At 40.0% G+C, this 27,805-nt stretch overlaps 1 protein-coding gene across 9 annotated transcripts in view; it reads left to right on the top strand.

The window, feature by feature from the left end:
- The window catches only part of HERC1 (HECT and RLD domain containing E3 ubiquitin protein ligase family member 1), a 224,691-nt gene that overhangs the window by 93,357 nt on the left and 103,529 nt on the right, over positions 1-27,805 (top strand). For 6 of the 9 annotated variants that reach the window (XR_016218234.1, XR_016218233.1, XR_016218232.1 and 3 more), the window contains exons 17-24: positions 3,381-3,572; positions 6,109-6,330; positions 8,258-8,431; positions 13,004-13,118; positions 13,207-13,327; positions 15,426-15,597; positions 19,187-19,526; positions 19,961-20,081. Coding sequence is in view for 1 of the 9 variants with exons in the window: in XM_089310529.1 (XP_089166655.1) it covers positions 3,381-3,572; positions 6,109-6,330; positions 8,258-8,431; positions 13,004-13,118; positions 13,207-13,327; positions 15,426-15,597; positions 19,214-19,526; positions 19,961-20,081 (1,430 nt within the window). In the remaining 8 variants the exon portion in view is untranslated. The remainder of the gene's footprint in view (positions 1-3,380; positions 3,573-6,108; positions 6,331-8,257; positions 8,432-13,003; positions 13,119-13,206; positions 13,328-15,425; positions 15,598-19,186; positions 19,527-19,960; positions 20,082-27,805) is intronic. The other 3 variants (XR_016218239.1, XR_016218238.1, XM_089310529.1) reach the window with 1 other exon arrangement.

Raw genomic sequence — 27,805 nt, 5'->3', positions numbered from 1 at the left:
CTAACTGATAGAATAAAAAAGGGAGAGAACGATCCAACATGGGAAGCGGGATACACAGCAGACTCATAGAATGGCAGATGTCCTAAACAGCACTCTGGCCTCAGAATCGGCCCTTAAGGCATGCGTATCCGGCTGAAGAGCCCATGAGAGTATTTCAGGCATGGAAAGCCAAGACACTCTGGCAAAAAAAAAAAAAAAAAAAAAAAACACCTAAATGAAAGGTCTCTGAGTGAGATCCCAGTGGAAAGAACAGGCCATCAAAGAAGGAGGTACCTTTCTCTGAAGGGAGGAGAGAACTTCCACTTTGACTATGGCCTTGTCGAAATAAGATCAAAGTCGGCGAGCTCAGGGGGCTTCCCATGGCCTTGACAGCTCATGACTAGAGCCTGGAGAGATTGCTAACACCTTAAACAAGAGTGTCACTTTGTTAAGTTAACAATAGGAGTCACTGTGTACTTATTCCTTATGTAGGATCTCTGTCCTTAATGTGTAGTTCACTGTGAATTAATGATATGACTAGTGCTCAAACAGTATTTTGCACTTTGTGTTCTGTGTGTGGGCAAACTGATGAAATCTTTACTTAATATATGCTAAATTGATCTTCTGTATATAAAGAGAATTGAAAATGAATCTTGATGTGAATGGAATGGGAGAGGGAGCCGGAGATGGGAGGATTGCGGGTGAGAGGGAAGTTATGGGGGGAAAAAAGCCATTGTAATCCATAAACTGTACTTTGGAAATTTAAGTTAAAAAAAGATAATGCATAGAGAGAAAAAAATATTTATTTGAAAGTGTTAAAGAGAGGCACAGAGGCAGAGAGAGAGAGAGAGAGAGGTCTCCCATCCACTGGTTCACACCCCAAATGGCCTCAACAGCTGGAGCTGTGCTGATCCAAAGCCAGGAGCCTGGAGCTTCTTCTGGGTCTCCCATTAGGGTGCAGGGGCCCAAGGACCTGGGCCATCTTCCACTGCTTTCCTAGGCCATAGCAGAGTGTTGGAAGTGGAGCAGTGTGGACCCATTTTGGATGCTGGCATTGCAGGTGGCAGCTTTACTTGCTATACCACAATGCTGGCCTTGAAGTGCATTCTTCTGCAGGCTTATGTGTTGTCATAGGCCTGTTTTTTCTGATCTCTCTCTAACCACTCTCTGTCATCTTCAGATATGCTCTTTTTTTTATTTTTTAAGATTTTATTTATTTATTTATTTGAGAGGTAGAGTTACAGAGAGAGAGAGACAGATTGAAAGGTCTTCCTTCTGTTGGTTTACTCCCCAGATGGCTGCAAGGGCTGGAGCTGTGCCAATCCGAAGCCAGGCGCCAGGTGCTTCTTCCCGATCTCCCATGCGGGTACAGGGGCCCAAGCACTTGGGCCATCCTCCACTGCCCTCCTGGGCCACAGCGGAGAGCTGGATTGGAAGAGGAGCAGCTGGGACTAGAACTAGTGCCCACATGGGGTGCCAGCAACGCAAGCAGAGGATTAGTAGTCTACTGCGCCATGGCACTGGCCCCCAAATATGCTCTTAAATGTTGAGGATCCTCTGAATTTTGCCTTAAGCTTTCTTTTCTTCTTGATTGGTCTTATGTAGTCCCAGTGTCTTTAACTGCCAGGTGTATGTAAATGACTCTTAATTCTGTATTTAGCTGAGAATTCCTTTCCTGAGCACTGGGGCCTTTCTCTGTTTGCCTACTGGGTGTCTTTCCGTGGTTGACCCAATGGCAACTAAATTCAGTATGTTTGTCTGAAACCAACTTGTTTCTGAAGAATTCCACTGAAACAAACAGAGTAGAAGCCATTGCTTATTAAACATCTCCATTTAGTTATTCCACAAGCAACTGAAATTTAATATGTTCAAATTGAGCTCATCTCTGAATAGTCCTCTCCACATATATTGAAATACTGAAACAAAATTAATTTAAAACCAGTACAAATAATAAAAAGATATTTGAAGGTAACCTTTACTTTAAAAGTTTGGTTTAAAAATACAAAAAGATTTTTCCCACTATAATGTAAGCACCATGAGCGCAGGAGCATTTAGTTGCCTTGTTCATAGTTAATGCCTCTTCACCTAGAACACTGCCAGTTCTGTTGTAGATGCTCAATAAATTGTGGAGTAAATGTTAAAATGAAGATAAATTAATGATTTAGAAATTCATAATACATTTTAAGGAAATAATTATTATCCTTTGAATTTGTTGGCATGGAGGGTTCAGTATTTTTCACAAAGTGTCTGTTGATAGTATCCAAGAGGGCTTCAAAAGTTAGTAGAAAACTGGTATTAAAAGATAATTTTATTGGGGTCAACATTGTGGCACAGATGGTTAAGCCTCCCTCTGTAGCACCAGCATCCTATATGAGCACTGAATCATGTTTTTCTGCTCATTGCTAATGCACCTGTGAAAGCAACAGAGGATGGTCCACGTACTTGGGCCCCTGCCACTCACATGGGAGACCCCAGCGTAGTTCCTGTCTCCTGGCTCAGCCCTGGCCGATGCAGCCATCAGGTGAATGAACCAATGCATGGAAGATCTCTCTTTCTGGCTCTCCCTCTCTCCCTGTAACTCTGCCTTTCACATAAATAAACAAGCTTTTTTTAAAAAAATTAAGTAAAAGATAATTTTATTTTAGTGTGCTAATTGAAATAATTAGAGTCTGGTTGAAAAAATCAAAATTGAAGTTTATTCAACTGCTTAATCTGAGCATTTAAACCCCAAAGCAACTCGTCAATTGCCTGAGTTGGCTTTTCTGCAAGCCTGAGTTTGGTTATAGGTTTTACACTTTTCTTAACAGGATGAGAACATATATTGAGTCAGGTTTAAAACAATACAGATTTGTGTGTGGTTATCAATAACATTGAAAATTGAAGAATTCTTCCTTGAAAATGGAAGAATACCTTAGCTAGAAGATTTGATTTTTGATTAAGGAGGTACATTACATTCCCATACAGGATGTTAGCTATTTGCAAAGGAGAAGGCAAACAGTGGGGGTGCTAATCACTCTTCTGACAAAGGCCCTAAGAGGTAAATCTTACTCCTTAAGGTACAGTAAATATGTGGTTGCTTGAGGTTCATTGAAAGGTCGTGCTACCTGGGAACCAGCTGCAAGGCATTTTTACCACCCCACACTGTCCTGACTTAGGCTTCTGCAGTCATTAAGTCTATGAATTAAAAAAAAATTGAAATCTGTGAATAGCTTTTTCATGATATGCATTTTTCCATGAATGTTTTAAAGGCCTCTGTATAATACAAAACCAGTTACCAGGTAGATGTTCAACAAGTTTCTGAATTTGTCTACTCCAGTTCCAAGCTAAAGTACTATTTCTTAGATTTTTTTTTAAGTTTGTTTGAAACTGTATATCCAGATTATTTTTCTTGTCCTTCATAGATGTGATATACGTCTCAGCTGCAGGCAGTATGCTCTGCCAGATTGTTAACTCCCTGCTGTTACTCCCCGTGTCAGTGGCTCGGCCTTTATTAAGTTACCTCCTCGACCTGTTGCCTCCTCTTGATTGCCTTAATAGACTCTTGCCAGCTGCTGCTCTTTTAGAAGACCAAGAGTTACAGTGGCCTCTTCATGGTAAGTAAGGACAGTAAAAGGGCAAGTAATGCTTTTGAGAAAGATTGTTTTCTTATATGCCAGGTAAATCATATCTGACACCTAGGTGTTTTGTGTGATAGAGAAGATAAGGTTATCTTCTATAAGCTTTCAGTCTATATAGTGGGCAACTGAGATGGGACAACTTAAGACAGTTGTTCATAAAGCTGAATCATGAAAAGGGTCTTCATGGTCATCAGTTTTGAGTATTTTGTTGATTCTAAGACTTTTTTCAAATTTTGACATGATTGAAATTGAGATGCATTTTACAATGGATGATAGGAAAGCACTGTTATAATTTAGTATTTTTTTTCTTAGAGGTACTTAAAGCAATGATGCATTTTGCTATCAGTTTGTTGGGTTCACTTAAAAGGTTTCATATCTTAGGTACAGATGTTTTTTATTTTAAAGATTTATTTATTTGAAAGGTAGAGAGAAAGAGGGAGGGAGAGGGAGAGATAGAGAGAGGTCTTCTATCTGCTGGTTCACTCCTCAAATGCCTGCTAACAGTTAGGGCTGCACTGGGGCTGAAGCTAGGAGCAAAGACCTCCATCCTGGTCTTCCCATATGAGTGGCAGGTAATTGGGTTATCTTCCCCTATCTTCCCAAGCACAGTAGCAGGAAGCGGTACTGGAAGCAGAGTAGCTGGTACTCGAATTGGCACTTGTATATGGGATTCTTGCCTTGCAAGCAGGGGCTTAACCTGCTATGCCACAACACCAGCCCCATGGTTTTGGTTTTAAATCTCTGGCAGTAAAAATTTTGTTGTTTTGGTTGCATGTATGCTTAAATCTAACTTGTTGAATGAAGATAGGAATTGGGAAGCTAGCTTTCATTGCTTTTCTTTTTAGGTATTTTATAGAAAGCATTCTAATTTTAGACCTGACACTGGAATTCACTCTTGATTTATACAATCTTACTGATTCTAGACAGTTGCATAGAGCTTAAAATATTATGTCAAGAAGAACACTGTTTTTCCAGTGAAATTGGTCCATCATAAGGGTATTAAAGGAACTTCATCCCTGATATGTTAAAAAAAACTCTCATGTTTGAATGAGACTTACTGTTTTTTGGGAAGAATCCTGGACTGGAGCAAAAAAAGATGTAGATTTTTGGTCTTAGCTCTGCTAATAACTTGCTGTATGATCTTGAGGAAGTCAACACTTTTTAGAGCCTTGATTTTTTTTTTCTCCTAGAAAGTATTAAGTTGGGCAAGGTAACCTTGAGGGCCTGTTTTACTTTAACATTGTATAGTTCTGTGACCCCTGGATTTAGATGATATCCAAGTGTCAAGTTTACAGAATTATCAGAATGTAGGCATTATATGGAACTGCTCCAGGCTTAGTATTGGTTTTCTAAAAGGGTCTTAGAACTTTCTATGCTTCAATCAGTGTCAGTGACTTAAGTATCATTTTTAAATTTCTGAATCTGTATTAATAACTGAGATTTTTCTATAAATTTTCCTTTTTTTATGCTTTCCTTGCTTATTTTCTATTTCCAAAATTATACTAATCTCATAGCATATATTTGAAATTGTCCCACTTCTTATCTTTTCTCTGAAATAATTTGTGCACGATTGGAGTCATCTTCGCCTCTGTGGGTAAATTAGGCACACGTGGCAATTTAAAGAGGGTGCCCAAAGGAAGTAAGGTGGGCAGTACCCCAAGTCGTTTACCACTAAAGCTGATTGGCCACACAGCATCAGGGGAGGTGACAACTGATGATGAGTGTACAGACATGTGGCTGGTCCTGTAGAAAATCGGCCCATAAAATGACCTTTTAAGTAATTGGTTGGTCCTTATGCCCTGCCCCAGTAATCCTACGGTCTTGTGCTTTAAAAGGCTTTGCTACGCGCTCAATAAGTTCTTGCTTGCTTGACTTGACTCCCCGCTGCGTCTGACTGTCTCCGGGATCAGGAGGCTGGGGAACGGGCGGGCGGTGCACTTACCTTCCTTCGGACCCAGTCCATCCTTGTTCGGATGGACTAAGACCCTCCACTCCTCAAGTTTTAGGGGAATATACTTATGAATGACTGAGAATTAATTTATTTTAGTGATTATTCTCTTCCAGCTTTTTTTTTTTTAATATTTATTTTATTTATTTGAAAGACAGAGTTACAAAGAGAAATAGAGACAGAGAAAGAGACAAGTCTTTCATCCACTGGTTCACTCTCAAAATGACTGCAGTGGGTGGAGCTAAGCCAATCCAAAGCCAGGAGCTTCTTCTGGATCTCCTATGTGGTTGCAGGGGTCCAAGGACTTGGGTTATCCTCCTCTGCTTTCCCAGGCGCATTAGCAGGGAGCTGGATTGGTAGTGGAGCAGCTGGGACTCGAACTGGCAGCCATATGGGATGCTGGCACTGTTAACTGGGACCCCCTGCACCACTGCGCTGGCCCCTAGTTTTTAAATATTATGCTTTAATATCTTATTGTAGTGCAATAGAGTGGAGACTGTAAGAATGCTTTTGAGTTTTAGAAGGAGCACATAAAGACACAGTTACTAATGATTTTGTCTTTAGGAGGACCAGAACTGATCGATCCTGCTGGTGTGCCATTACCTCAGCCTGCTCAGTCCTGGGTGTGGCTTGTGGATCTGGAAAGAACGATTGCTCTCCTTATTGGGCGGTGTCTTGGTGGCATGCTTCAGGGCTCCCCAGTGTCTCCAGAGGAACAGGACACTGCATATTGGATGAAAACACCACTTTTCAGTGATGGTGTAGAAATGGACACCCCTCAGTTAGGTAATGTGTATTTCTGTAATATTTCAAATATTTGCTTCCTTGTACCTTTGTTGGAGATGTCCTTATTCTCTTGCTGAATGGAGAACTGATAGACCACACTTGGAACATTCTCAGCTTAGGGGATCTGAGACTAACTTGAAGCCCTCACAAAAACAGTGAGTCCTGCAGCATGGTACAATTCAAAGGAAAATGGGGGTCCGATTGCACGGTTTATCACTCATTTTGGCAAGTCATCTAACTCGTAAAGGGGGGAAAGTACCTGATTACATATGTTCTAGGCTTGGAGGTTATGAAACCACTTCGTAGAGTGTAAAGCACTGTAAAGGCGCTGTTATTACCTGTGCCCAGTTTTCAGTGATGTGGCAGTCTGTCTTCCTCCCAGCCTCTCCTGCTTTCATGATGATGCTACCTTGTGAGATTCCCTATTTTTGCCTCCCCATTTGGTGCCTTTGGGGTTTCGCTTTCCTGCTTCATCTCCCATTTGCTGGCAGTTTAGCTATCATGGAATATGAGGATTTAATCTAGTGCCCCAACAAATGAACTAATTTTATCTAGGATTGGTCCTTTAATCTCTCTTGGGTTCTAATTTTGAGGCTGTAGAGTAATGAGTTGGGTTAGATAGCCTATATGATTTTATTAAAGTTCATTATTTCTCTGATAAGAGAGATTCAGAGTGTCTACTAAGCAGAGTCTAAGAGATACTGAAAGAGAAGAAAAAACGAGAGGAAAGGGAAAAAGAAAGAAAAGGGAGGGAAAGACAGGGGGAACGAGAAAGGGAGAGAGGGAGGACCAGGAGAGGAAGTGAGTGAGAGGGAAAGAGGGAGAAGAAAAGAAAGAAAAGATAGAAAAGGAAGGAAGACAAAATGAGGGGTTGTAATTTGAGAATGGGAGCGAGGGAGGAGGTTGAAGTTTTTCCTCCTTTTCCAGGTAAGAGTATATATTCATCATTTCATTTATGAATCAGAAAGTGATTTTGGCCATGGCTGACGAATGCTAGCATGGTGTTTTGTGATGTATTTGTATCAAAGAAAGTAAAGACATAGATTTTCAAGGTATAATTAACAAGAAGAAGATAATCCCAATACTACCAGTTTTTAATAACTCTGACAGTCCCAGCTGACCTCCTGAGAACAGAAGTATCTGTGTCTATCTTCTTCATATTCTTGTATTTACTCAATGAATATCCTTTCATATGAATAAGGTCAATTTCAGTTTTTGTTTTTCAGTTTTAAAATTATGACATGAAACTATTAAAATGTTACTTTTTGCTTAAATAATTGTATATATTATAGTTAGAAGGTATTGTCCTTTATAAAATTGCAATTATATAGTAATTCAATTACATTATGGGTATTGACTTTGATATTAGCCCAAGAACCTGACTGTCATTAGAGCATTATTTTAAAAATGTGAAACGAATTTTGAATGGCAAATGTCCCATTGAAAAGTTAGAAATTAACTATACAAGTATAAATATCAGTAGAAAAATTTTTGATGGTTTCTTGGATCTTTCCTGGCTAATTCTTATCTGATTATTTTCCCTTAAGTCTAGACAAAATTTTATCTAGTCTTTTTCCCAGTGGTCCCATGTTTCTCCCAGAGAATACCATTCCATTTTGAACAAGACTGTTTTGTAGAAAAATGTGTGTTGCATGTGTAGGATATTGATTATCTCTGGCATCTACCTGCCAAAATGCCAGAACTTCTCTCTAGAGTGTCACATTTGGTGGCATGTCACATCCTTCTGAAGGGAGTGAGATGGGAGAAGCAGCCTCCAACTGAAACACATTAAAGTGTTTACAATGGTAGTATCTGCTTAAAATGATTTGAAGTTTGTATTTTCATATGTACAAATGATGTGCTAAAAGTAGCATCAAAATCTATGAAATTTAAAATTAGTAATTTGAATATTGTTTTCTTTTTTTAGATAAATGTATGAGTTGCCTATTAGAAGTAGCTCTTTCAGGAAATGAAGAGCAGAAGCCTTTTGATTATAAGTTACGGCCTGAAATTGCTGTCTATGTAGACTTGGCATTGGGCTGCTCTAAAGAGCCAGCACGAAGCCTTTGGATCAACATGCAGGATTATGCTGTTAGTAAAGGTAAGATAAAGAAGATAAAGTGGTAAATACATAGTTAGCTCATAAAACTGACTAATACATATGTGGTTATCTACATAGGAAATCACAGGAATCATTGTATTACTTTTTTTGTTGGAAAAGAGGTTTTATAAGTAACATCTGAAAATAATATGTTTGTCCCTTTGTGGAAAATACTTGATGAATTTTTTATGTATCTGTATCCTACTTGAAGCAAACACGCTGTAAAAACTGGATTTATGTAATAAATGCATATCAGTTATTTTACTAAAGTTTTCCATGCCACGTAAATGAATCTGGTATAAGAGTCTGTTTTATGAGTCTCGTCCCTTTGCAAGCCCTGGTTTAATAACTGAAAGAATGTGTACTTAGAAGTCCAGACTACAGGCCTCATAGCATTTCTTCCTCTATCAAACACTTGCCCACTGAGAGTGCTGGTAAAGATATCAGATTTTTTTTTTTTGACATTTGTGAGTTTTTTTTTTTTTCTTTATTATTTATTTATTTGAAAGGCAGAGTTAGAGAGAGAAGGAGAGGGACAGTCAGAGAGATCTGTCCACTGGTTCACTCTCCAAATGGCTGCAATGGCCAGAGCTGAGCTGATTCAAAGAGGAGCCGGGAGCCAGAAGCTTCTTCTGGGTCTCCCACATGAGTGCAGGGGCTCAAGCACTTGGGCCATCTTCCACTGCCTTCCCAGGAACATTAGCAGGGAGCTGAAATGCAAGTGGAGCAGCCAGGAATTGAACTGGAACCCATGTGGGATGCTGGCACTGCAGGTGGTGGCCTGACCCACTAGGTCACAACACCAACCCCATACCAGCTTGAGACAAGGTATATTATTAAGTATAGTAGTAAAGTACTATGCAAGTAAGTGGTGATATTTTAGTTTCTCGTAGTATTTTATCAGTAAAATTAATTGTGTGTATAAGCTTTCAGATGATGTACCTGAGTGCTTTTTAGCCTCCATGTTCTTTTAGCAATGACCTGGGTTGGTTCAGAATCACACATATCCAAGTGTCTATCTCTGTGTTACTCTGTTTCATCCTATCTTTAGTTTTCTCCCATTTATTTGGATTTTCTTCTTTCTCTTATAAAAATGCTAAAGGTATATAAATTTGAACTTTTAAAAAAATTATTATTTATTTTTAAAATATTTATTTGTTTGAAAGTCAGAGTCACACAGAGAGAAGAGAGGCAGAGAGAGAGAGGGGTCTTCCATCCGTTGGTTCACTCCCCAGAGGGCCACAATGGCCAGAGCTGCACTAATCTGAAGCCAGGAGCTAGGAGCTTCTTCTGGGTCTCCCACATAGGTGCAGGGGACTAAGGCCTTGGGCCATCTTCTACTGCTTTCCCAGGCCATAGCGGAGAGCTGGATAGTAAGTGGAGTCAGCCGGGTCTTGAACCGGCACCCATATGGGATTCTGGCACTGCAGGCGGCGGCTTTACCTGCTACACCACAGTGCTGACCCCAAAAGGTTTATTTATTTGAAAGGCAGATGACAGAGAATGAGAAAGTGAACTTCTATCCACCAATTCACTCCCTAAATAGCCGCAAATGCCAGGTCTGGGCCAGGCCAAAAGCCAGGAGCCCAGGACTCTATCTGGGTCTCCCACGTGGGTGATAAGAGGCCAGATACTTGAGTCATCTTCCACTGCTTTCCTAGGTATATTAACAGGGAGCTGGATCAGAAGTGTAGCAGCTAGGAATCGAACCAGGGCTCCAATATGGGATGCCAGCATTGTAAGTGGTAGCTTAACCCACTGTACCACAATTCTGGCCCTTACATTTTCAATTTTTATTGGCTTTCAGTTTTTATAAATAAAATGTAGTAAGATGTCATATTGAGATTTTTAACACATCAGTGGTAAGATATCTTTCAGAATTTAATTTTGTGTTTTGTTTGCTTTTTTTTAAGATTTATTTTAATTTTTTGAAAGAATTACAGAGAGAGGTGAGACAGAGAGAGACGTCTTCCACCCGCTGGTTCACTCCCCAGTTGGCTGCAACGGCAGGAGCTGGGCCGATCTGAAGCCAGGAGCCAGGAGCTTCTTCTGGGTCTCCCACAGGGTGCTGGGGGCCCAAGGACTTAGGCCATCTTCTACTGCTTTCCCAGGCCATAGCAGAGAGCTGGATCAGAAGAGAACCAGCTGGGACTAGAACCCGCTCCCATATGGGATGCTGGCGCTTCAGGCCAGGGCTTTAACCACTGTGCCACAGGGCCCCTTGTTTGCTTCTTAATAATTCATTCATTCATTCTACTGTAATGACTTTTTACCAGAGGAGAAAGAAGTTTATTTTCTAAGTTGTATTTTCTTGTATTCTTATATTGTATCATTTTCTTAGAATGTGCAATTCAGTTTCTTTTATATCACATCATTTATTACATTGCCATGAGAACTTGTAAAACGTTGGTAAAATATAAGGTGAACAGGCCAGCGCCATGACTCGATAGGCTAATCCGCCGCCTGCGGCGCTGGCACCACGGGTTCTAGTCCCGGTCTGGGCACCGGATTCTGTCCCGGTTGCCCCTCTTCCAGGCCAGCTCTCTGCTGTGGCCTGGGAGTGCAGTGGAGGATGGCCCAAGTGCTTGGGCCCTGCACTCACATGGGAGACCAGGATAAGTACCTGGCTCCTGGCTTCGGATCAGCGCAGTGCGCCGGCCGTGGTGGCCATTGGAGGGTGAACCAATGGTAAAGGAAGACCTTTCTCTCTGTCTCTCTCTCTCACTGTCCACTCTGCCTGTCCAAAAAAAAAAATATATATATATGTATATATATATATATATATATATGGTGAACAAAACCTTAAATTTGCAGTATTGCCTGTACACCATAGCATAAATTTTATACTGGAATAATGGTAAGATTCTATAAAGCTTGATGTGAAAGAATATAACTTTGATGAAAGTATCTTTGGAGAACCTATTAATTTAAAAAAATATAGGATCAGAATCCTTGCTAAATTTAAAACACAGGAAAGGTTGTTATGCCAGTTTGATTTTTTCAGTTGTAATAGCCTACTTGAAATGAACCTATTTAAGTCATAACAGTTCTCAGAATAGTAAGCTGTCACATGGCACAGAGGATTTCTCAAGAACCTGATTTGGAAAAATTTTGTATGTAATACCGACTGATTCTAAGATCCTCTGTGGGCTGTATGATCTTCTTAAAATTTGACATATTTGTATTGCCATTTTTTTTCATTCATAAAGTGGTTGTCTGAACTAAGATTTTGACGGAGGCATACAGAAATGAAATGGAAAACCAAGATTTAACCTTTTATCTCCTGAGGTAGAAGTTTTAGGGATTAAGAATAAATAAAATTAATTTGGGGTTTTAAGAATTTCCAAAGCTGTTTGTTAAGTATCACAGATATTCAGTAGATCTGTCAAATGAACAGAGTGTAGCTGTAACTCTGGGGAGTTTACCCTCATTTGAAATATATTGAACATATTGCATTTTAAAAATACAATTCTGGTGTGCAGACATAGGATTAAATAATTTTTAAAAGCACCTGAGTAGTCCTTTCATCTAATGCTATGATTTGGGTTTTCAATTGCATGTACTCATTTCTATATAATTGTTTCATTACTTACTCAAATGTGTGTATTCACAGTATCTACTTTCATGGCTTCAAATACTGCATATATACATACTTGACTAGTTTACTCATTGTTCCACTAGGAAACCTAGTAGTATTTAAAACCAACTTCCTGATTCTATTAGCTCTTTCAAAACGTCTTCCTGTGGTCTTCCTTTCTCAGTAAACTTTAATTGCATTTTAAGTACATTCAGAGTCAACTCTTAATTCTCTCAGATTCTCGTATCACACTTGTGATCCATCAACAAATTTGGTTAATTCTGCCTTCGTATGGACTCTGACTACTACTCACTGCCTTCACTGTTCCTGCCATGCGCTGAGTCTGCATAATTTTTGACTTGGGTTAATACAGTAGTTACTTCTACCGTTGCAGTCACAATGAGCTTTTTAAAACACAAGTCAGATCATACCATGTCTGTTCAAAATGTCTAATGCCATGTACCATTTCCTTTGAGTAAAATCTGGGGGTTTGCACTGACTGGGAAGGCCAGTGTTAATCCTGCTTGGCTCCCTGTGTGCTTACACTTTCTGCTCCAGCCACACTGACCCCTTGAACACAGCTTACTTACTTTTCCTGAGGGGATGCTGTTTCCACATGGTTTCTTCTCCTACTTTGTTTAGATCTCTGCTCAAATATGTATCCTTATCAGAAACTTTCTCAGACCACACTAAGTAGTGACTCTCAGTATGTCCTTTTTTCCTTACTCTGCTTTACTTTCCTCCTTAGCACTTACCTGTTATGTTGTTGTTTTTATATACTGTCTCCCACTTTTTCCCACTAACAAGAATATATGCTCTGTGAGCTCAGAGACTTAGTTCTGTTCACAGCTCTAACCCTAGCATGTGGAACAATACATGGCTTTGTTAACTGGAAAGATGTTAAAATTCAGATGTTGGATGAGTAAACCTATTAAAATTACCTCTGTACTGTTTTTGAGCCCTTTTAAATGTCAGTGCATCATTTTTGTTTTCAGATTGGGACAGTGCAACTCTAAGTACTGAGTCACTCTTGGACACTGTGTCTAGATTTGTTCTTGCAGCCCTTCTGAAACACACAAATTTACTTAGTCAAGCATGTGGAGAAAGCCGGCAAGTAACTTAAAACTATCTTCAGACAAGTATTTTCTCTCATGATGTTAGAATTTAGGTAACTTTCCTATTTTGGTTCTTTATTTAGATATCAACCTGGTAAAAGCTTATCAGAAGTGTACCGTTGTGTTTACAAAGTTCGAAGTCGTTTACTTGCTTGCAAGAACCTTGAACTTATTCAGACCAGGTCATCGTCACGAGACAGATGGGTAAAGTTGGAAATCAATTTCTGTGTTTTTCTGCAGGCTCTGGGAGATAGCTTCATATTTGTTTATGTGAGGAAAAAAAATGTGCCTTGATTGTTGCAGACATTCAATAAATGTCAAGTAATTCATTTTCCAGTAGGGGAAAAAAACACATGGAAGAGTAAATGATTTGGGGGTCATTTAAGTTCACTTTTATCAAGTGATATGGTTGCTATGAAACTTTATATATAGCCTTAGACTGCATAAGTAATAGTAATAAAATCAAATTGAATTATACAAATCATAGGAAATCTTTTTTGTGATGACCAGATCACTTTTGTGTTTTCTTCTTTTATCTTGGGATGCCATAATTTGTGCAGGGCATGGACAAATACCTCAGGATGATAAAAAAGATTAAAAAATTATCTTACACAAGAAACTGGGAGCTAGCAAAGATGTTCTACAGAAGTGAAAATAAGGGAGGTCGGTCATATGCTATCTGCCTTAGAAATAGTTTCTGTGTAGTAGAGGAAATAAATGTATTCTTTCTTATTCCAGAAGGCACTGCTTAGGACCAAAGGGTTAACATGTGAATGAAGTTTTAGTATTAGCTGTGTTATCAGGAAAATTGGCCTTCTAATGATTGAAGCCATTTATTAAGGACAGTCTAAAATTAAATCCAGATGATCTCTAAAGTGCCTGGTAATCCTGATAGCATCCTATAATTATAAATGTAAGTCTGGATAATACATCATCTTCAGAGTGTTTACTTTGAAACTTGACCCATCAGATACTTTGTACTCCATTATTTAGTCCTTAGATTAAAAAAAAAAACAAAAACAAATTGTGTATCAACATTTGTGTTCTAATAGGCTTCTGGCAGGCACTGACCTAGTATCTGCGGTTCTGACTGAGGCTGACCTTGAAAGTCCATGAAATAATGTATTAATTTGCCATTTTGGTGAGGCTCATTGTTTCAGGCTCACAAATTAAGAAGATAAATCACTTAAAAAATAAATAGTATGTGAATCTGCTCAGTATCCCCATCTCTGTGGAATTCTAACTTATTGACTGGCCATGATTCTTAAAATAGCTTTGATAGCCTGAGGATATAATTTAATTTTTAAATTTGTGCTTTATACTGAAATTTTGTGAGAAGAATTACATAATTGTTATGGTATTCATGACTCACTGGGCACTTGTTTTAAGGACTCTTTTCTATATCTACTTAGCTGACTGCTAAGTAGCATAACCAATGTGGAAAATATAATTAACGTTTTTCTTAACTAGATATCTAATTGTTTTTTTCAGGGGCAAAGTTAAACAAAATCTAAAGCAATATTTTGTTTTAGGTTTAGAATTATTAAACATTATTTATACAGAGTAATAACATACACAACTTGAACAAAACTAAATGGAATAAAAATATTGTGTTCTTTAATTACCTTTTATGCTTGGTATCATGCTTAACATAAGTTGCAGCACTGTAGGAGTTACATTTGAATAATGGCATAAATATGAATCAGTATGACATTTTAATAACAAATGCCAAGGAAGAGAGAGTATATGTATGTCTGTGTATGTATTTTATTTGCATACATTCTTTTTTAAAAAGATTTATTTTATTCATTTGAAAGACAGAGTTACAGAGGTAGAGACAGAGAGAGAGGTCTTCCATCCGCTGGTTCACTCCCCAGATGGCCACAATGGCCGGAGCTGCACCAATCCAAAGCCAGGAGCCAGGAGCTTCTTCCAGGTCTCCCACGTGGGTGCAGGGGCCCAAGGACTTGGGCCATCTTCCACATGCTTCCACTGCTTTCCCAGGCCATAGCAGAGAGCTGGATCGGAAGAGGAGCAGCCAGGACTCGAATCGGCTCCAGTATGGGATGCTGGCGCTTCAGGCCAGGGCTTTAACCCACTGCACCATAACGCCAGCCCCTTGCATACATTCTTTCTGAATTTTAAGATTTATCCAGTACATCTCTTGGGTTTCTGTTGTAAAATTCATGTGTTATTGCCGTCAGCAGTGTTTTCCATTATAGAAAACTAATGTTTTATGAAGCTTTAATTTTTTTTCTTTTTGAAAATTGTATTCAATGTAGTTTCTGATAACTTATTTAAGATTTCAGACAACCAGGACTCTGCAGACGCTGATCCTCAAGAGCATTCATTTACCCGGACCATTGATGAAGAAGCCGAAATGGAAGAACAGGCTGAGAGAGATCGGGAAGAGGGTCATCCAGAGCCAGAGGATGAGGAAGAAGAACGGGAACATGAAGTGATGACAGCTGGCAGTGAGTACATCCTCCTTATTTATGGATAATGCAGTGTGATTTTATTTTAATATTTATGAAGGGAAACTGACTTTAAAGAGAAAGGTAAAGCTTCTCTGTGGTTTTTCTTAAAGGATTTAATATTCTGATGGTGATCTGAATTTGCTGTGCCAGTGACTTTATGATGCTTTTGGATTGCAAGTTCAGGGCTGAAAAGCTTTGCAGGCAGGTACTTTGACACCTGTCAGACTGGCCTCATGTATAAACTGACAATCATGAGTCTTAGATAAGGTCATTAAAAGTGTGTCCTCTGGGAGTTCCCAAGTTGTCCAGCTTGGCAGACTTTTGTGTGTTGAGGAAGAGAATTATTTTCTTTGCCTATTAGGAGAGCCAGGTTTTTGTCCATGTGTGGAGCTTCTGCAGTTGTAAATTTCAACTGCATTGCTGTTTCAGTGGGGATAAGAGTATATATTAGAATACTGTTGGGGCCGGCGCTGTGGCATAGCTGATAAAGCTGCCACCTGCAGTGCTGGCATCCCATGTGGGCATTGGTTCAAGTCCAGGCTGCTCCACTTCTGATCCAGCTCTCTGCTATGGCCTGGGAAAGAAGTAGATGGCCCAAGTCCTTGGGACCCTGCACCTGCGTGGGAAGACCTGGAAGAAGCTCCTGGCTCCTGGCTTTGGATCGGCACAACTCCAGCTACTGCAGCCATCTGGAGAGTGATCCAGTGGATGGAAGACCTCTCTTTGTCCCTCTGCCTCTCCTTCTCTCTCTGCGTAACTCTGACTTTCAAATAAATAAATAAATAAATACATCTTTAAAAAAAAAAAGAATTCTGTTGGCTAGTTGAATAAAATGCTCATACCAAGGTTATAGGCAGTTATTCTTTAAAAAAGATTTTAGTTATTTATTTGAAAGTTAGAGTTAGAGAGAGAGATCTTCCATCCGCTGGTTCACTCCCCAAATGACTACAATGGCCGGAGCTGAGCCAATCCAAAGCCAGGAGCCAGGAGCCAGGAGCCAGGAGCCAGGAGCCAGGAGCCAGGAGCTTCTTCCAGGTCTGCAATGTGGGTGCAGGAGCTCAAGCACTTGGACCATCTTCCACTGCTTTCCAAGGCCATAAACAGGGAGCTGGATTAGAAGTGGAGCAGCTGGGACATGAACTAGCACCTATGCTGGCGCTACAGGCAGAGGCTTAGCCTACTACACCATAGCGTCAGCCCCCTATAGACAGTTTTAAAAGGTAATTATTTAAATATTTAAAGAGAAGAGACAAAGCCATTTAAACATTTATCAGTATCTTTTGATTGATTTGGCTATTTCAGTTTAAAGTGTATATTCAATCTGTAACCTAGAACATTTTGGCCAACTATGCATTTGATGTTGAGATTGCCTGCGTATATCAATCAGCTTGACATTTACTTTAACATCAATTTATTTGTGTTTTCATACTTCAGATTGAGCAGAGGCTCAAATCGAGACTAAAAACCAATTAAACCAAAGGAAAATGATGATATCCAAATAGAAAAGAGGCGATTGGAGATGAGAAGGGAGGATAATTGCATGTGGAGTATTCAGAAAGTTCATGGAAAATGCATAACAACTATGAATGAAGTTTGAACATTTTTTGCATCAAAATAAACATCTTTTCAAAAATTTACTTATGGGGGTGGGTGGGTGGGTTGTAACACTCCCATCTGCTGGTTCACTTCCCAAATCCTGGGGCTTGGACTGAGCAAAGCCTTGAGTTGGGAGCTCAATCCAGATCTCCCATATGGGTAGCGAGAATCCAATTACTTGAGCTACCACTGCTGCCTTCCAGTGTCTGCATTAAGAGGAAGCTGCAGACAGGAGTTACAATCAAGTATCAAACCCAGGTACTTTGACTTGGCATGTGGGCATCTTAACTACTGAGCCCAACACCCACCCCACATTCACCTTTTAATTCCATTTTCCCACAAACTTTCTGAAGTACCCTTGTATTTTAAAAACTTAGGCTGGGAAACTTTTGCAGTTGAACTTAAAAGAGGGTCTAGAAATTCCTGGAAGCAAAGGCTGAAGAGAAAAACATAGTACAAAATTTAGCTCTCAGTTTCAGAAAAGGAAAGCATAATAGTCATCTGGGGAATAATTTAGACCAGTTATGATTTTGCAGCACCTTAAATTATGTGCCAGACACTGGACCAAGTGCTTCACATAGGTTAGTTTAATTCTTACAACAATCTTTTGAGATAAATTCTAGGATCACCCTATTCTAAACATGTATTAATTGAGGTTTAAGGAGGCAAAATTATGTACCTGGGGCCACAATTGGTAGCAGCTAGAATTGGAAGTATGTCTGCTGAAAACTCCAGTGACCATTCCGTTTACTACTTTCATTGATTTCTTGCTCTGGACTCTGAGAGAGTAGGTTGTTTGTTGCTTTGATTTTTACAAAATTAGGGACTTTCAGCAGCATAATGAATAATAATTCTATAAAATACATAGATCTATTTTTAAAGTTTATATTTTCATATTAACAGATGAACCTAGTATTTTTCCCACTGTGCTGCCTGAGTTTCCCATGAAGAATTCTGTCTTTGCTCCAAATTTGAGCCAAAATTCATTAGCTATTGTGAAATATCTTCCATCGCATCAGACCTTGTTAACTACACTGACTTCTTAGACTTGTGAAGTGGGGAAGGGTTGCCATCAAGTGGGCCCTGCTGGTGTTGCTTTAAGCCTGCAGGCAGTCTTGTTCATTTTATAACCAGATTCTCTTTCCACAAAGACCCTTGGTATTGCACTTGCTTAATGTGTTTAAGATTCAGTAAAGTAGAAGTATTAGGAATTATATGGACTTTTGAAGGAGAAAGGGAGCTATTCATCTTAACTAATGTAACTTAAGTAAATTTTGTGTTTCTTTTGTAACCTGACATTTTTCATAGCAAGATTCTAAATATTTTGGAAATAAGCAGTTATTTATTTCCAGGCTAGAGCTTCACAGGCTTTAGTGGATTTTTAAAAAAGATTTATGTATTTAAAAAGAGAGAGACAGAGAGAAGGAAGTAGGGAGGGAGGGAGGGAGGCAGGAGGCAGAGACAGAAAGGAGAGAGATCTTCTATCTGCTGGTTTACTCCCCAGATGGCTACAAATACCAGGGCTGCGCCAGGCCAAAGCCTCATCCAGGTATTGCCTGTGGGTGCAGCAGCCCAAGCACTTGGGCCATCTTCCGTTGATTTTCCAGGCACATTATCAGAGAGCTGAATGGGAAGTGGAGCAGCCTGGACTTCTGGCTTTGGATCTGCTCAGCTCTGGCCGTTGCAGCCATTTGGGGAGTGAACCAGCAGATAGAAGACCTCTATCTCTCTCTATAACTCTATCTTTCAAATAAAAAAAAAGATTTGAAATAGAATTAGCTGAATCTAAATTCCATAAAGGCATATTGAATATTTCCTATTATAATTTTATGAAAAATACAATGTTTTAAAATATATTTTAATTTTTACTAAATAATTATGTTGTATTTAATGTCTAAAAACTAATTTTTCCCTCTGTTAAGTTTTTGATCCAAACTTTTTGACTATTTTTATTATTATTTTCTTTGCTCTTGTCTCCCCATGTGTTAAGACCTTGTTTTTGTGTTGCATGTTACAGAAATCTTTCAGTGTTTCCTCTCAGCCCGTGAAGTAGCTCGTAGCCGAGACCGAGATAGAATGAACAGTGGGGCTGGGTCTGGGGCTCGAGCTGATGATCCACCTCCTCAGTCTCAGCAAGAGCGAAGGGTCAGCACAGACCTTCCTGAGGGTCAGGATGTGTATACCGCTGCCTGCAACTCTGTGATCCATCGGTGTGCCCTGTTAATATTAGGAGTAAGTCCTGTGATTGATGAACTTCAGAAGCGAAGGGAAGAAGGACAGTTACAACAGCCTTCAACAAGTGCCTCTGAAGGGGGTGGACTTATGACCAGGTACGCCTGACTAGAAACTTAAAACATTACCTGTCTCCCTTTTACTGTATGCATTGAAATGGTTTCTTCTCAAGGTTACTTTGTTCTTCTGAAATTAACACCAACATAGAAATGGAAATGCAAATTAATTTAAAAGTGGTACTCACTGAACATGAAGTATGAATTTCTGATTAAATGAAGAGGTGTAATTTTTCATATGCATAAATAACAGTAGTTGAAAAACATGTGAAGTTATTTGCATCTGTATAAGTGGGTGGCATGCAAGTTATTTCAATATAATTGAGAAAGGCTTTGTGCTTAGACAAGAGTCCAAATTTCCCATCCAGAGACATAATGACTTCTCTCACTATGTATATTATGCTACTAGTTCCATTCAATTTTATGTTTATTAACAGTCTGAAATAAAAAATTGTTTTTTTGTGCATGTGAGACAGGAGTGAAAGTCTTACTGCAGAGAGCCGACTAGTCCACGCAAGTCCCAGTTATAGACTGATCAAATCAAGGAGTGAATCTGACTTGTCTCAGCCTGAATCAGATGAAGAAGGTTATACCCTGGTAGGTAAACCTAGGTTGAGTAAAGAAGGATTTTTATTTTTAAGGTATAGATATAAGGTATAGATTTAGTTAGAATAAGCAGTGTGTTTAACATATTAAAGAATATTTTTAAAGAGGTTGAGCAGAAATGAGATGACTGTATTGCATAGATAATTATATTGCATGTTAATGGTTTCTGTCTTTAGTCCTGATTTCTTCTTAAACACTAAATTCACATATCTGACTCCTTGATAGATTCCATCTGAATGTTTTGAGTTACCCCAGTCTTACACTAACCGAACTCATCTTTTTCCCAGAGTTGCTTCTCTCATGCAGAAGCCATCAAATTTGGTGACTTACTCCTCGTTTTGTGCCTACTTTCCATATTTCAGTAGAATAACATATCTAAAATGCAAATCTGTCTCCTCTACTTAAAATCTTTTATAAGTTCTAAGTATCTATCAAAAAATGCCTTGAACTACAAGAATTTAGGGTAAAAATCAAATAAAATGCCAATTTATAGAAAAAGGAAAACATAAAGGTGTGCTATAGTGTGACCAGTAAAAAATACAGTGCCAACTATTTAAAAGATCACTACTATTTGAAGAGCTTCAGACTTGAAGTTGATGGCTGTTTTCATTTGGCTTTTCCTTTGCTTTACGTGTGACTCTGTGTCCTGTGACCTCTCTTTGCTTTTGTGTCCCATTGTGTGATGTGAAGATAGTGCCTGTTGTGTATTCAGCAGTCTGTCAGACTTGGCTTCCGGCTGTTTCTGCTGTTGAAGTGCTGTGAGGCTTTGGTTGTGTCATGTGATAGCTGAAATAAAAACACTAGTCGTTTGGAATTGAATGATCAATAAACTCCACTTTTAGTTCTTAAAATATTTTTGTGAAGGGTCAAGTGCTATATAAACAAAAAGCTATTTTTGAAAGGAAACTTCTAAGCATAAATATTACTCATCTGAGTAAAGTTGAACAGTGTCTTCAGGCAAAGTTTCATTGTACCATATTATTGTTTAGACATCCTCTTTTTATTCTTCATCCTCATTAGTATCTCTGCCCCTACTTCATACTCCTAGTTTTACAATCTAGGGAAGTTTTCTCTGTCCCTGTTTATTTCTTTGAGGTGTGTGTGTGTGTGTGTGCGCACGTGTGTGTGCGCACACGCACATGGCAAGGAGTGGGATGTTGAAAAGAGAGAGAAAAAGAGAGGGTGCACGTGCCAACTCCCCAGTCCTCTCATTTATTCCCCCAAATGCCTGCAATGATGAGAAGCAGACCAGGCCTAACCTGGGCTAAAGTTAGGAACTGGGAACTCAGTCCAGGTCTCCCATAGGAGCAGCAGGAACCCAATTACTTGAGTCATCTCTGCTGTCTTCCAGAATGTGCCTTAGCAGGAAGCTAGAGTCAGGAACTAGGAATCAGACCTAGACTCTGCAATAGGAGACATGAACATTTAACTAGTTGGGCTAATCACCCATGCCCTCCACTCTCTGTCCATTTGCTTTTCTAATCTAGTCAGTCTGATCTAGTATTCTAACCTGTGATAGTTTTAAAACAGATCATCTCACTTATCTGCTCAAAAAGCTGTGATGACTTCACTTTTTCTCAGGATAGAAGCCCAACTCCTTATGGAAGGGATCTGCAAGGCTCTACGGGCTCTGTCACCTCCTCCCTGTGATCTCCTTTTCTGCTGCTTTCCTTCCTGATGACCCTCTTTTGCCACCCTGGACCCTTGGCTGTTCCATGAACGTACTATACAAGATTCCCTTAGGGCCTTGATGTGACGGTTTCTTTGATGGGAGTACTGTTATCTTTAAGGCTAATTCCCTCCCTCTTCAAGTTTTCATTCTGATATTTCTTCTTTTTTGTTGAAGCCTACCCTGGTCACTCTAATTAAAATGGCAATTTTTGGAGGAGAGATTTAGCTCAGCAGCTAAGATATTCATGTCTCACATTGGAGTACTTGGGTTTGAAGCCCAGCTCTGGTTCCCTATTGCAGCTTCCTGCCAGTGCAGACTCTGGGGGCCACTGGTGATGATTCAAGTGGTTGAGCCTTGTCCTTCCTTGTGACAAGATCTGTATTGCAATCCTGGCTTCTGGCTTCAGTCTCTGCCCAGCTTTAGTCCTGGCCATCATGGTCATTTAGGGAGTGAACCAGTGGGATAGGAGCTCCGTCTGTGTGTCTCTATGCCTCTCATAAATAAATAAAAATAATAATAAGATGGCAGTCTTCCTTCCCATCCAATTGCACAATCTCCTTTGCCTTACTGGTTTTTTTTTTTCATAGTACCTGTCAATTATCATGTGATTTACTTATATATTCATGGATCAGTTTCTTTGATCTTATACTAATGTATAAACTCTTTAAAGACATCAGTTGTTTTTGCTGTTTTTTGTACTGATCTATCCCAAGCACCTATAATAGTTCGTGGCATATGGTAGGCGGTCAGGAAACATTTTTTTTTAAGATTTTATTTATTTGTTTGAGAGGTAGAGTTAGAGAGGGAGAGACAGAGAGAAAGATCTTCCATCCGCTGTTTACTCCCCAAATGGCCGCAGCAGTTGGAACTGAGCCAGTCCAAAGCCAGGAGCCAGGAGCTTCTTCTGGGTCTCCCATGCAGGTGCAGAGGCCCAAACACTTGGGCCACCTTCCACTGCTTTCCCAGGCCATAAGCAGAGAGCTGGATCAGAAAAGGAGCAGCCAGGACATGAACCAGCACCCATATGGAATGCTGGCACTGTAGGCAGAGGCTTAGCCTACTATGCCACAGTGCTAGCCCCAGGAAGCATTTTTTTAATTTATAAATAGTCATTTGTTTTGGCAAAATTGATTTAAGAGACAGACACTCAGAGAGATATAGACACACACAGAGAGAAGTCCATCCATTTGTTTATTCCTAAATTGCTGGGACTGGGGCAATCTAAAATCAGGAGCTAGAAACTCAATCCATGTCTTCTGTGTGGGTGGCAGGAGCCTAATTATGTGAGCCAGTACTCACTGCTTCCTCCCAGACTCTGCATTAGTAGGCAGCTGGAATCAGAAGCCAGAAAAGGAACATCAAATGTAGGCATTCCAATATGGGATACTGATGTCTTTGTAGAAGAAATAAAGCCACAACTGGAGACACCGGAAGGAAAGTGGACCCCCGGTACTGACCTTGAAAAGTGGCTGCTCACAATCATCTGGTGAAGCAGATGCCCACAGTCATGTTGTCCAGGGAAGGAAGATGTCCTCCTCTCTGCTTTCTGTAACTCCAGTGATAAATCTGCTCCAGATATCTCTTTTATAAACATACCAGGCCCACCAACCACTGCAAGAGTGGTCTGGAGTCACGTAGCCAGTTCCCCATAAATGGTCCTAAGTCAGGGCTGCAGTTTAACCCCATGAGTGCTGTAATGGTTAAGGTATGACACTGATGAACCTATAAATATTCTAAGAAACTTGGATTTAGTACTCAGTTCTCAGGAAATGATTCCTGCTGAGCCTGCTGGCGTTAAAAAACTGCTTTCAATCCTCCAGTGTCTCTGGTGCCTGTTTGAATGAAGGAAGTTTTCCCACCCCAGGTTTCTGTAACATCTTAATTGCTAGGCAAAATGCCCACCCCTGTGGCAGAATTTCTATGTCCATTCAGGACTTTCCATTTTTCAGTTCAGGCCCTCATTACCTTTACCTGGACTAGAGTTTTCAGATGGATCTCCGTACTTTTTCCAATTTTATTCCTTAGGTACTATTTCCACAGTTAGAATTCTTGAAAACACACACACACCATCAACAAGAACAACAGCAAAACACCTGCTACCTACCTACTCAGAAAACTCTGAACTGCCTACCCAGAAGTTAAAGATCTGGAAATTATCACCTGTTTGCTTTTGGAATCAGTTTTTCCCTGCAGTAATCAACATTTTTACCATAGCAGTCTGTCTGCCGGACCCTGAACATACTTGAGATTCTGCTCAAGCACTGTTTGCCTTAAATGTCACCTAGGCTTCTTTACTAAAGTCCTAGTTCTCTGCTAAGTGCTGGATAAAATGTTACCTCTTCCAGAAAACTTACCCATTATTTGCTCATGGTGACTTCCTGTTATCTTCTTAGAATTTGTCAGGACCTCTAATAGACCATTAACAGTTTATCTCTGTTGGACTTAGTTAAATATTGTTAGTATATCCTTCCAAAAAGTTTCCTAGAGTTTTTTGCTATTATGTTTTTTTCTATATGTCCTTGATGTTTTCTTCACAATACTTTACATATTATAAATATTTTATTTATTTTTTATTTTTTATTTTTTTGACAGGCAGAGTGGACAGTGAGAGAGAGAGAGAGAGAAAGGTCTTCCTTTGCCATTGGTTCACCCTCCAATGGCCGCCGCAGCTGGCGCGCTGCGGCCGGCACACCGCGCTGATCCGATGGCAGGAGCCAGGTGCTTCTCCTGGTCTCCCATGGGGTGCAGGGCCCAAGCACCTGGGCCATCCTCCACTGCACTCCCTGGCCACAGCAGAGAGCTGGCCTGGAAGAGGGGCAACCGGGACAGAATCCAGCGCCCCGACTGGGACTAGAACCCGGTGTGCTGGCGCTGCAAGGCGGAGGATTAGCCTAGTGAGCCGCGGCGCCGGCCACATATTATAAATATTGATAATTCATTTCAGTGGAAATGAAAGCATAAGGAGCCAGAATAGGTATAGTTAGAACAGCCTACTTTTTGGAAACCATGAAATGATTTAGAATAGGCAGGAAGCTCACTGTGGTCTTTGACTTGGATAAGACATTTAACCTTTCTGAGTCCTAGTTTCTGTATCTTTGAAATAAGAACTAACACAATTTGTTATACTTGCCTCAACTGTGATGTTGTGAAGAACAAATACAGCAACACAATTTAAAACATTTTGAAAATTATAAATGAGGAGAAAAGATCATTTAGAGCTAAGAGTGTTCATTTAGGGTTTTTTGATTACTTAATTTTTACAAAATAAGAGGATAATTAAAATAAATGATAATCTTTTCTAATGGAATATTTAGAACAATAGAGTCATAAAAGATGGAGAAGACAAGTACTAGAAGGAGAGCAGATTCCATTGCAGATACACAGAGATCTGGGCTGAGCCTTCAGCCTTCTGCTTCAGAGAGCCCTGAGGTGCAGATGAAGAGAACCAGGCGTTGGGAGCAGCTTGGTTCTTTGAGCTGAAATAGGTTGCCTTTTTATTCTGAATTTGTTACTTTAGATTACCATTCGTATTTTGATAACCAGTAGTGTCTCCTTTAAGTTGTTAGTGAATGAAACGTATTTTTTAAAGAAACCCCATTTTTTTTTTAAGATTTATTTATTTAAAAAAGGATTTTTTTATTTATTTGAAAGGCAGAATTACAGAGAGCAGAGGTAGAGAGAGAGAGAGAGAGAGGTTTTCCATTTGCTGGTTCACTCCCCAGATGGGCGGCAACGGCTGGAGCTGCGCCAATCCAAAGCCAGGAGCCAGGAGCCTCTTCTGGGTCTCCCACACGGGTGCAGGGGCCCAAGGACTTGGGCCATCGTTGCTGCTTTCCCAGTACATAGCAGAGAGCTACATCAGAAGTGGAGCAGCCAGATTCGAACTGGTGCCCCTATGGGATGCTGGTACTGTAGTCTGTGCCAGTTACAGCCACAGTGCAGGCCCCATGAAATGTATTTTTTAAAATGAGTGAAGTTAACCATTTCACTGCCAAATCCTTGTTTTAATCTTTCATAAGTGTGTTATGTGATATTATCTATTTTTGCCTTAATAAGCAGAAAGTACCAAACTAAATGAAACAGCCTGATGAGTAGTTGCCATCCTTTTTGACTTTTCTTACTATACACTTCTATTTTCTTGATCCCTCATATCTCAAAGGATTTGAATTAGCATACAAATGTAAATAGTTTACAAAAAGACACATTAGGTGAATTGATTAGGGCTCAAAAAAGAAAAGGAAGAAAAGAAAGACCTGTGTAAGATTTACACTTTTTTTTAAGATTATTTATTAAGAGTTGCAGAGAGAGGGGAAGGGACAGAGAGATCTTCTATCTGCTGGTTCACTCCCCGGAAGTCCGCAATGAAGCCTGCAGCCAGGAGCTTCTTCCTGGTCTCCCATGTGATGGCAGGGACCCAAGTATTAGGGCCTTCTTCCACTGCTTTCCCAGGCCATTAGGAGGGAGCTGGATTGGAAGTGCAGCAGACAGGACATGAACTGGCACCCATATGGGATGGCAGCATCACAGATAGTGGCTTTGCCGGATCCTCGGCAGCACTGGCCCAGGTCTACGCATTTCAGTGCATATCCTGTGGTGTTCTGCTAGAGAAGGCCACTGAACAGGAAAGGCATACTGTGAAGTTACAGGATCGACAGCTTTAAAACACTGGAAAATGGACAAAAATAATTATTTAAGAAAAACACAAATATTTTTGGTAAATTTATGACCTGAGGTAAACTTCTTCCTTAAACCTTCACAGCAAAGGTACTATGTGATGAAAATGTTTTATTGAATCACACAGTGATGCCTTCCTGAGCTAATGTGATGACTATTTGATGTTTTATCCACACCAAATGACCTGAGAATATACTTATTTCTATTGGTGTATGGATAGGTAGTTGGAAGACAAAATATGTTTATCTACATTGTGGGTACATGTGTCTGTGTGTGATCAAGGAAAGATGTTCTACAATAACATGTCCCACATGAATCTATTTGATCACTTCTAGAGTCTTACTTTGCAGACTTTTAAATTGTGTGATAGAGTACAATTGAAGACCATAATGTCATGTCAATGTGCCTGGTTGGCTATATATATGGACAGAGCAAATGACTGTCTACAACATTCCCTCCTACCCCCTGAACACAGACCCCACAAAAATATACTTTTCTTCTTCCTCAGAGCCTTTACTGTTTTATTAAAATGCCTGGAATTTTACCAGTTTGAGATTTCTTTGTTTGAACAAGTTTGTAAAACACTTTAAGATCTTTGAAAATTCTATCAAAAGGAGTATGTCTTTTTTCTGTTACTAGATATTCATCAGATGATCTTCTTATTGTAAATATCTAGACAAGACAAGTGGGAATTTTGAAAAGAAAGGATAGTAAACATAAAGGAAGAAGTAGTAACTTGGGGAAATGAGACTTTGATGCAGGAGCTTCTGGCATCTGTAGGGTATTAAACCCATTATGTCTCATCATCCTATATCTAGGGCCTATTAAGACTTCTAGTAACTTTGAAATAAATATTATGTCACAGAATTGAAAACTTGGGACTTAATGGGATATGGAGATCATATTGTGTCTGGGTAATAAAAAATAAAGATTCCAAAGAAAAGGTAACAATAAAGAAAACCTTTAAGGCCGGCGCCGCGGCTCACTAGGCTAATCCTCCGCCTAGCGGCGCCGGCACACCGGGTTCTAGTCCCGGTCGGGGCGCCGGATTCTGTCCCGGTTGCCCCTCTTCCAGGCCAGCCCTCTGCTGTGGCCAGGGAGTGCAGTGGAGGATGGCCCAGGTGCTTGGGCCCTGCACCCCATGGGAGACCAGGAAAAGCACCTGGCTCCTGGCTCCTGCCATCGGATCAGCGCGGTGCGCCGGCCGCAGCGCGCCAGCCGCGGCGGCCATTGGAGGGTGAACCAACGGCAAAAGGAAGACCTTTCTCTCTGTCTCTCTCTCTCACTGTCCACTCTGCCTGTCAAAAAAAAAAAAAAAAAGAAAGAAAGAAAACCTTTAGGTACTTTACAATGTTAATGTACACCTTGG

Source organism: Oryctolagus cuniculus, chromosome 12, assembly GCF_051225735.1.
Source record: "Oryctolagus cuniculus isolate XC-2025 breed Fujian yellow rabbit chromosome 12, ASM5122573v1, whole genome shotgun sequence".
Lineage (NCBI taxonomy): Eukaryota > Metazoa > Chordata > Mammalia > Lagomorpha > Leporidae > Oryctolagus > Oryctolagus cuniculus.
Note: the sequence above shows the minus strand (reverse complement) of the source record. Positions and strands in the feature narration are given on the sequence as shown.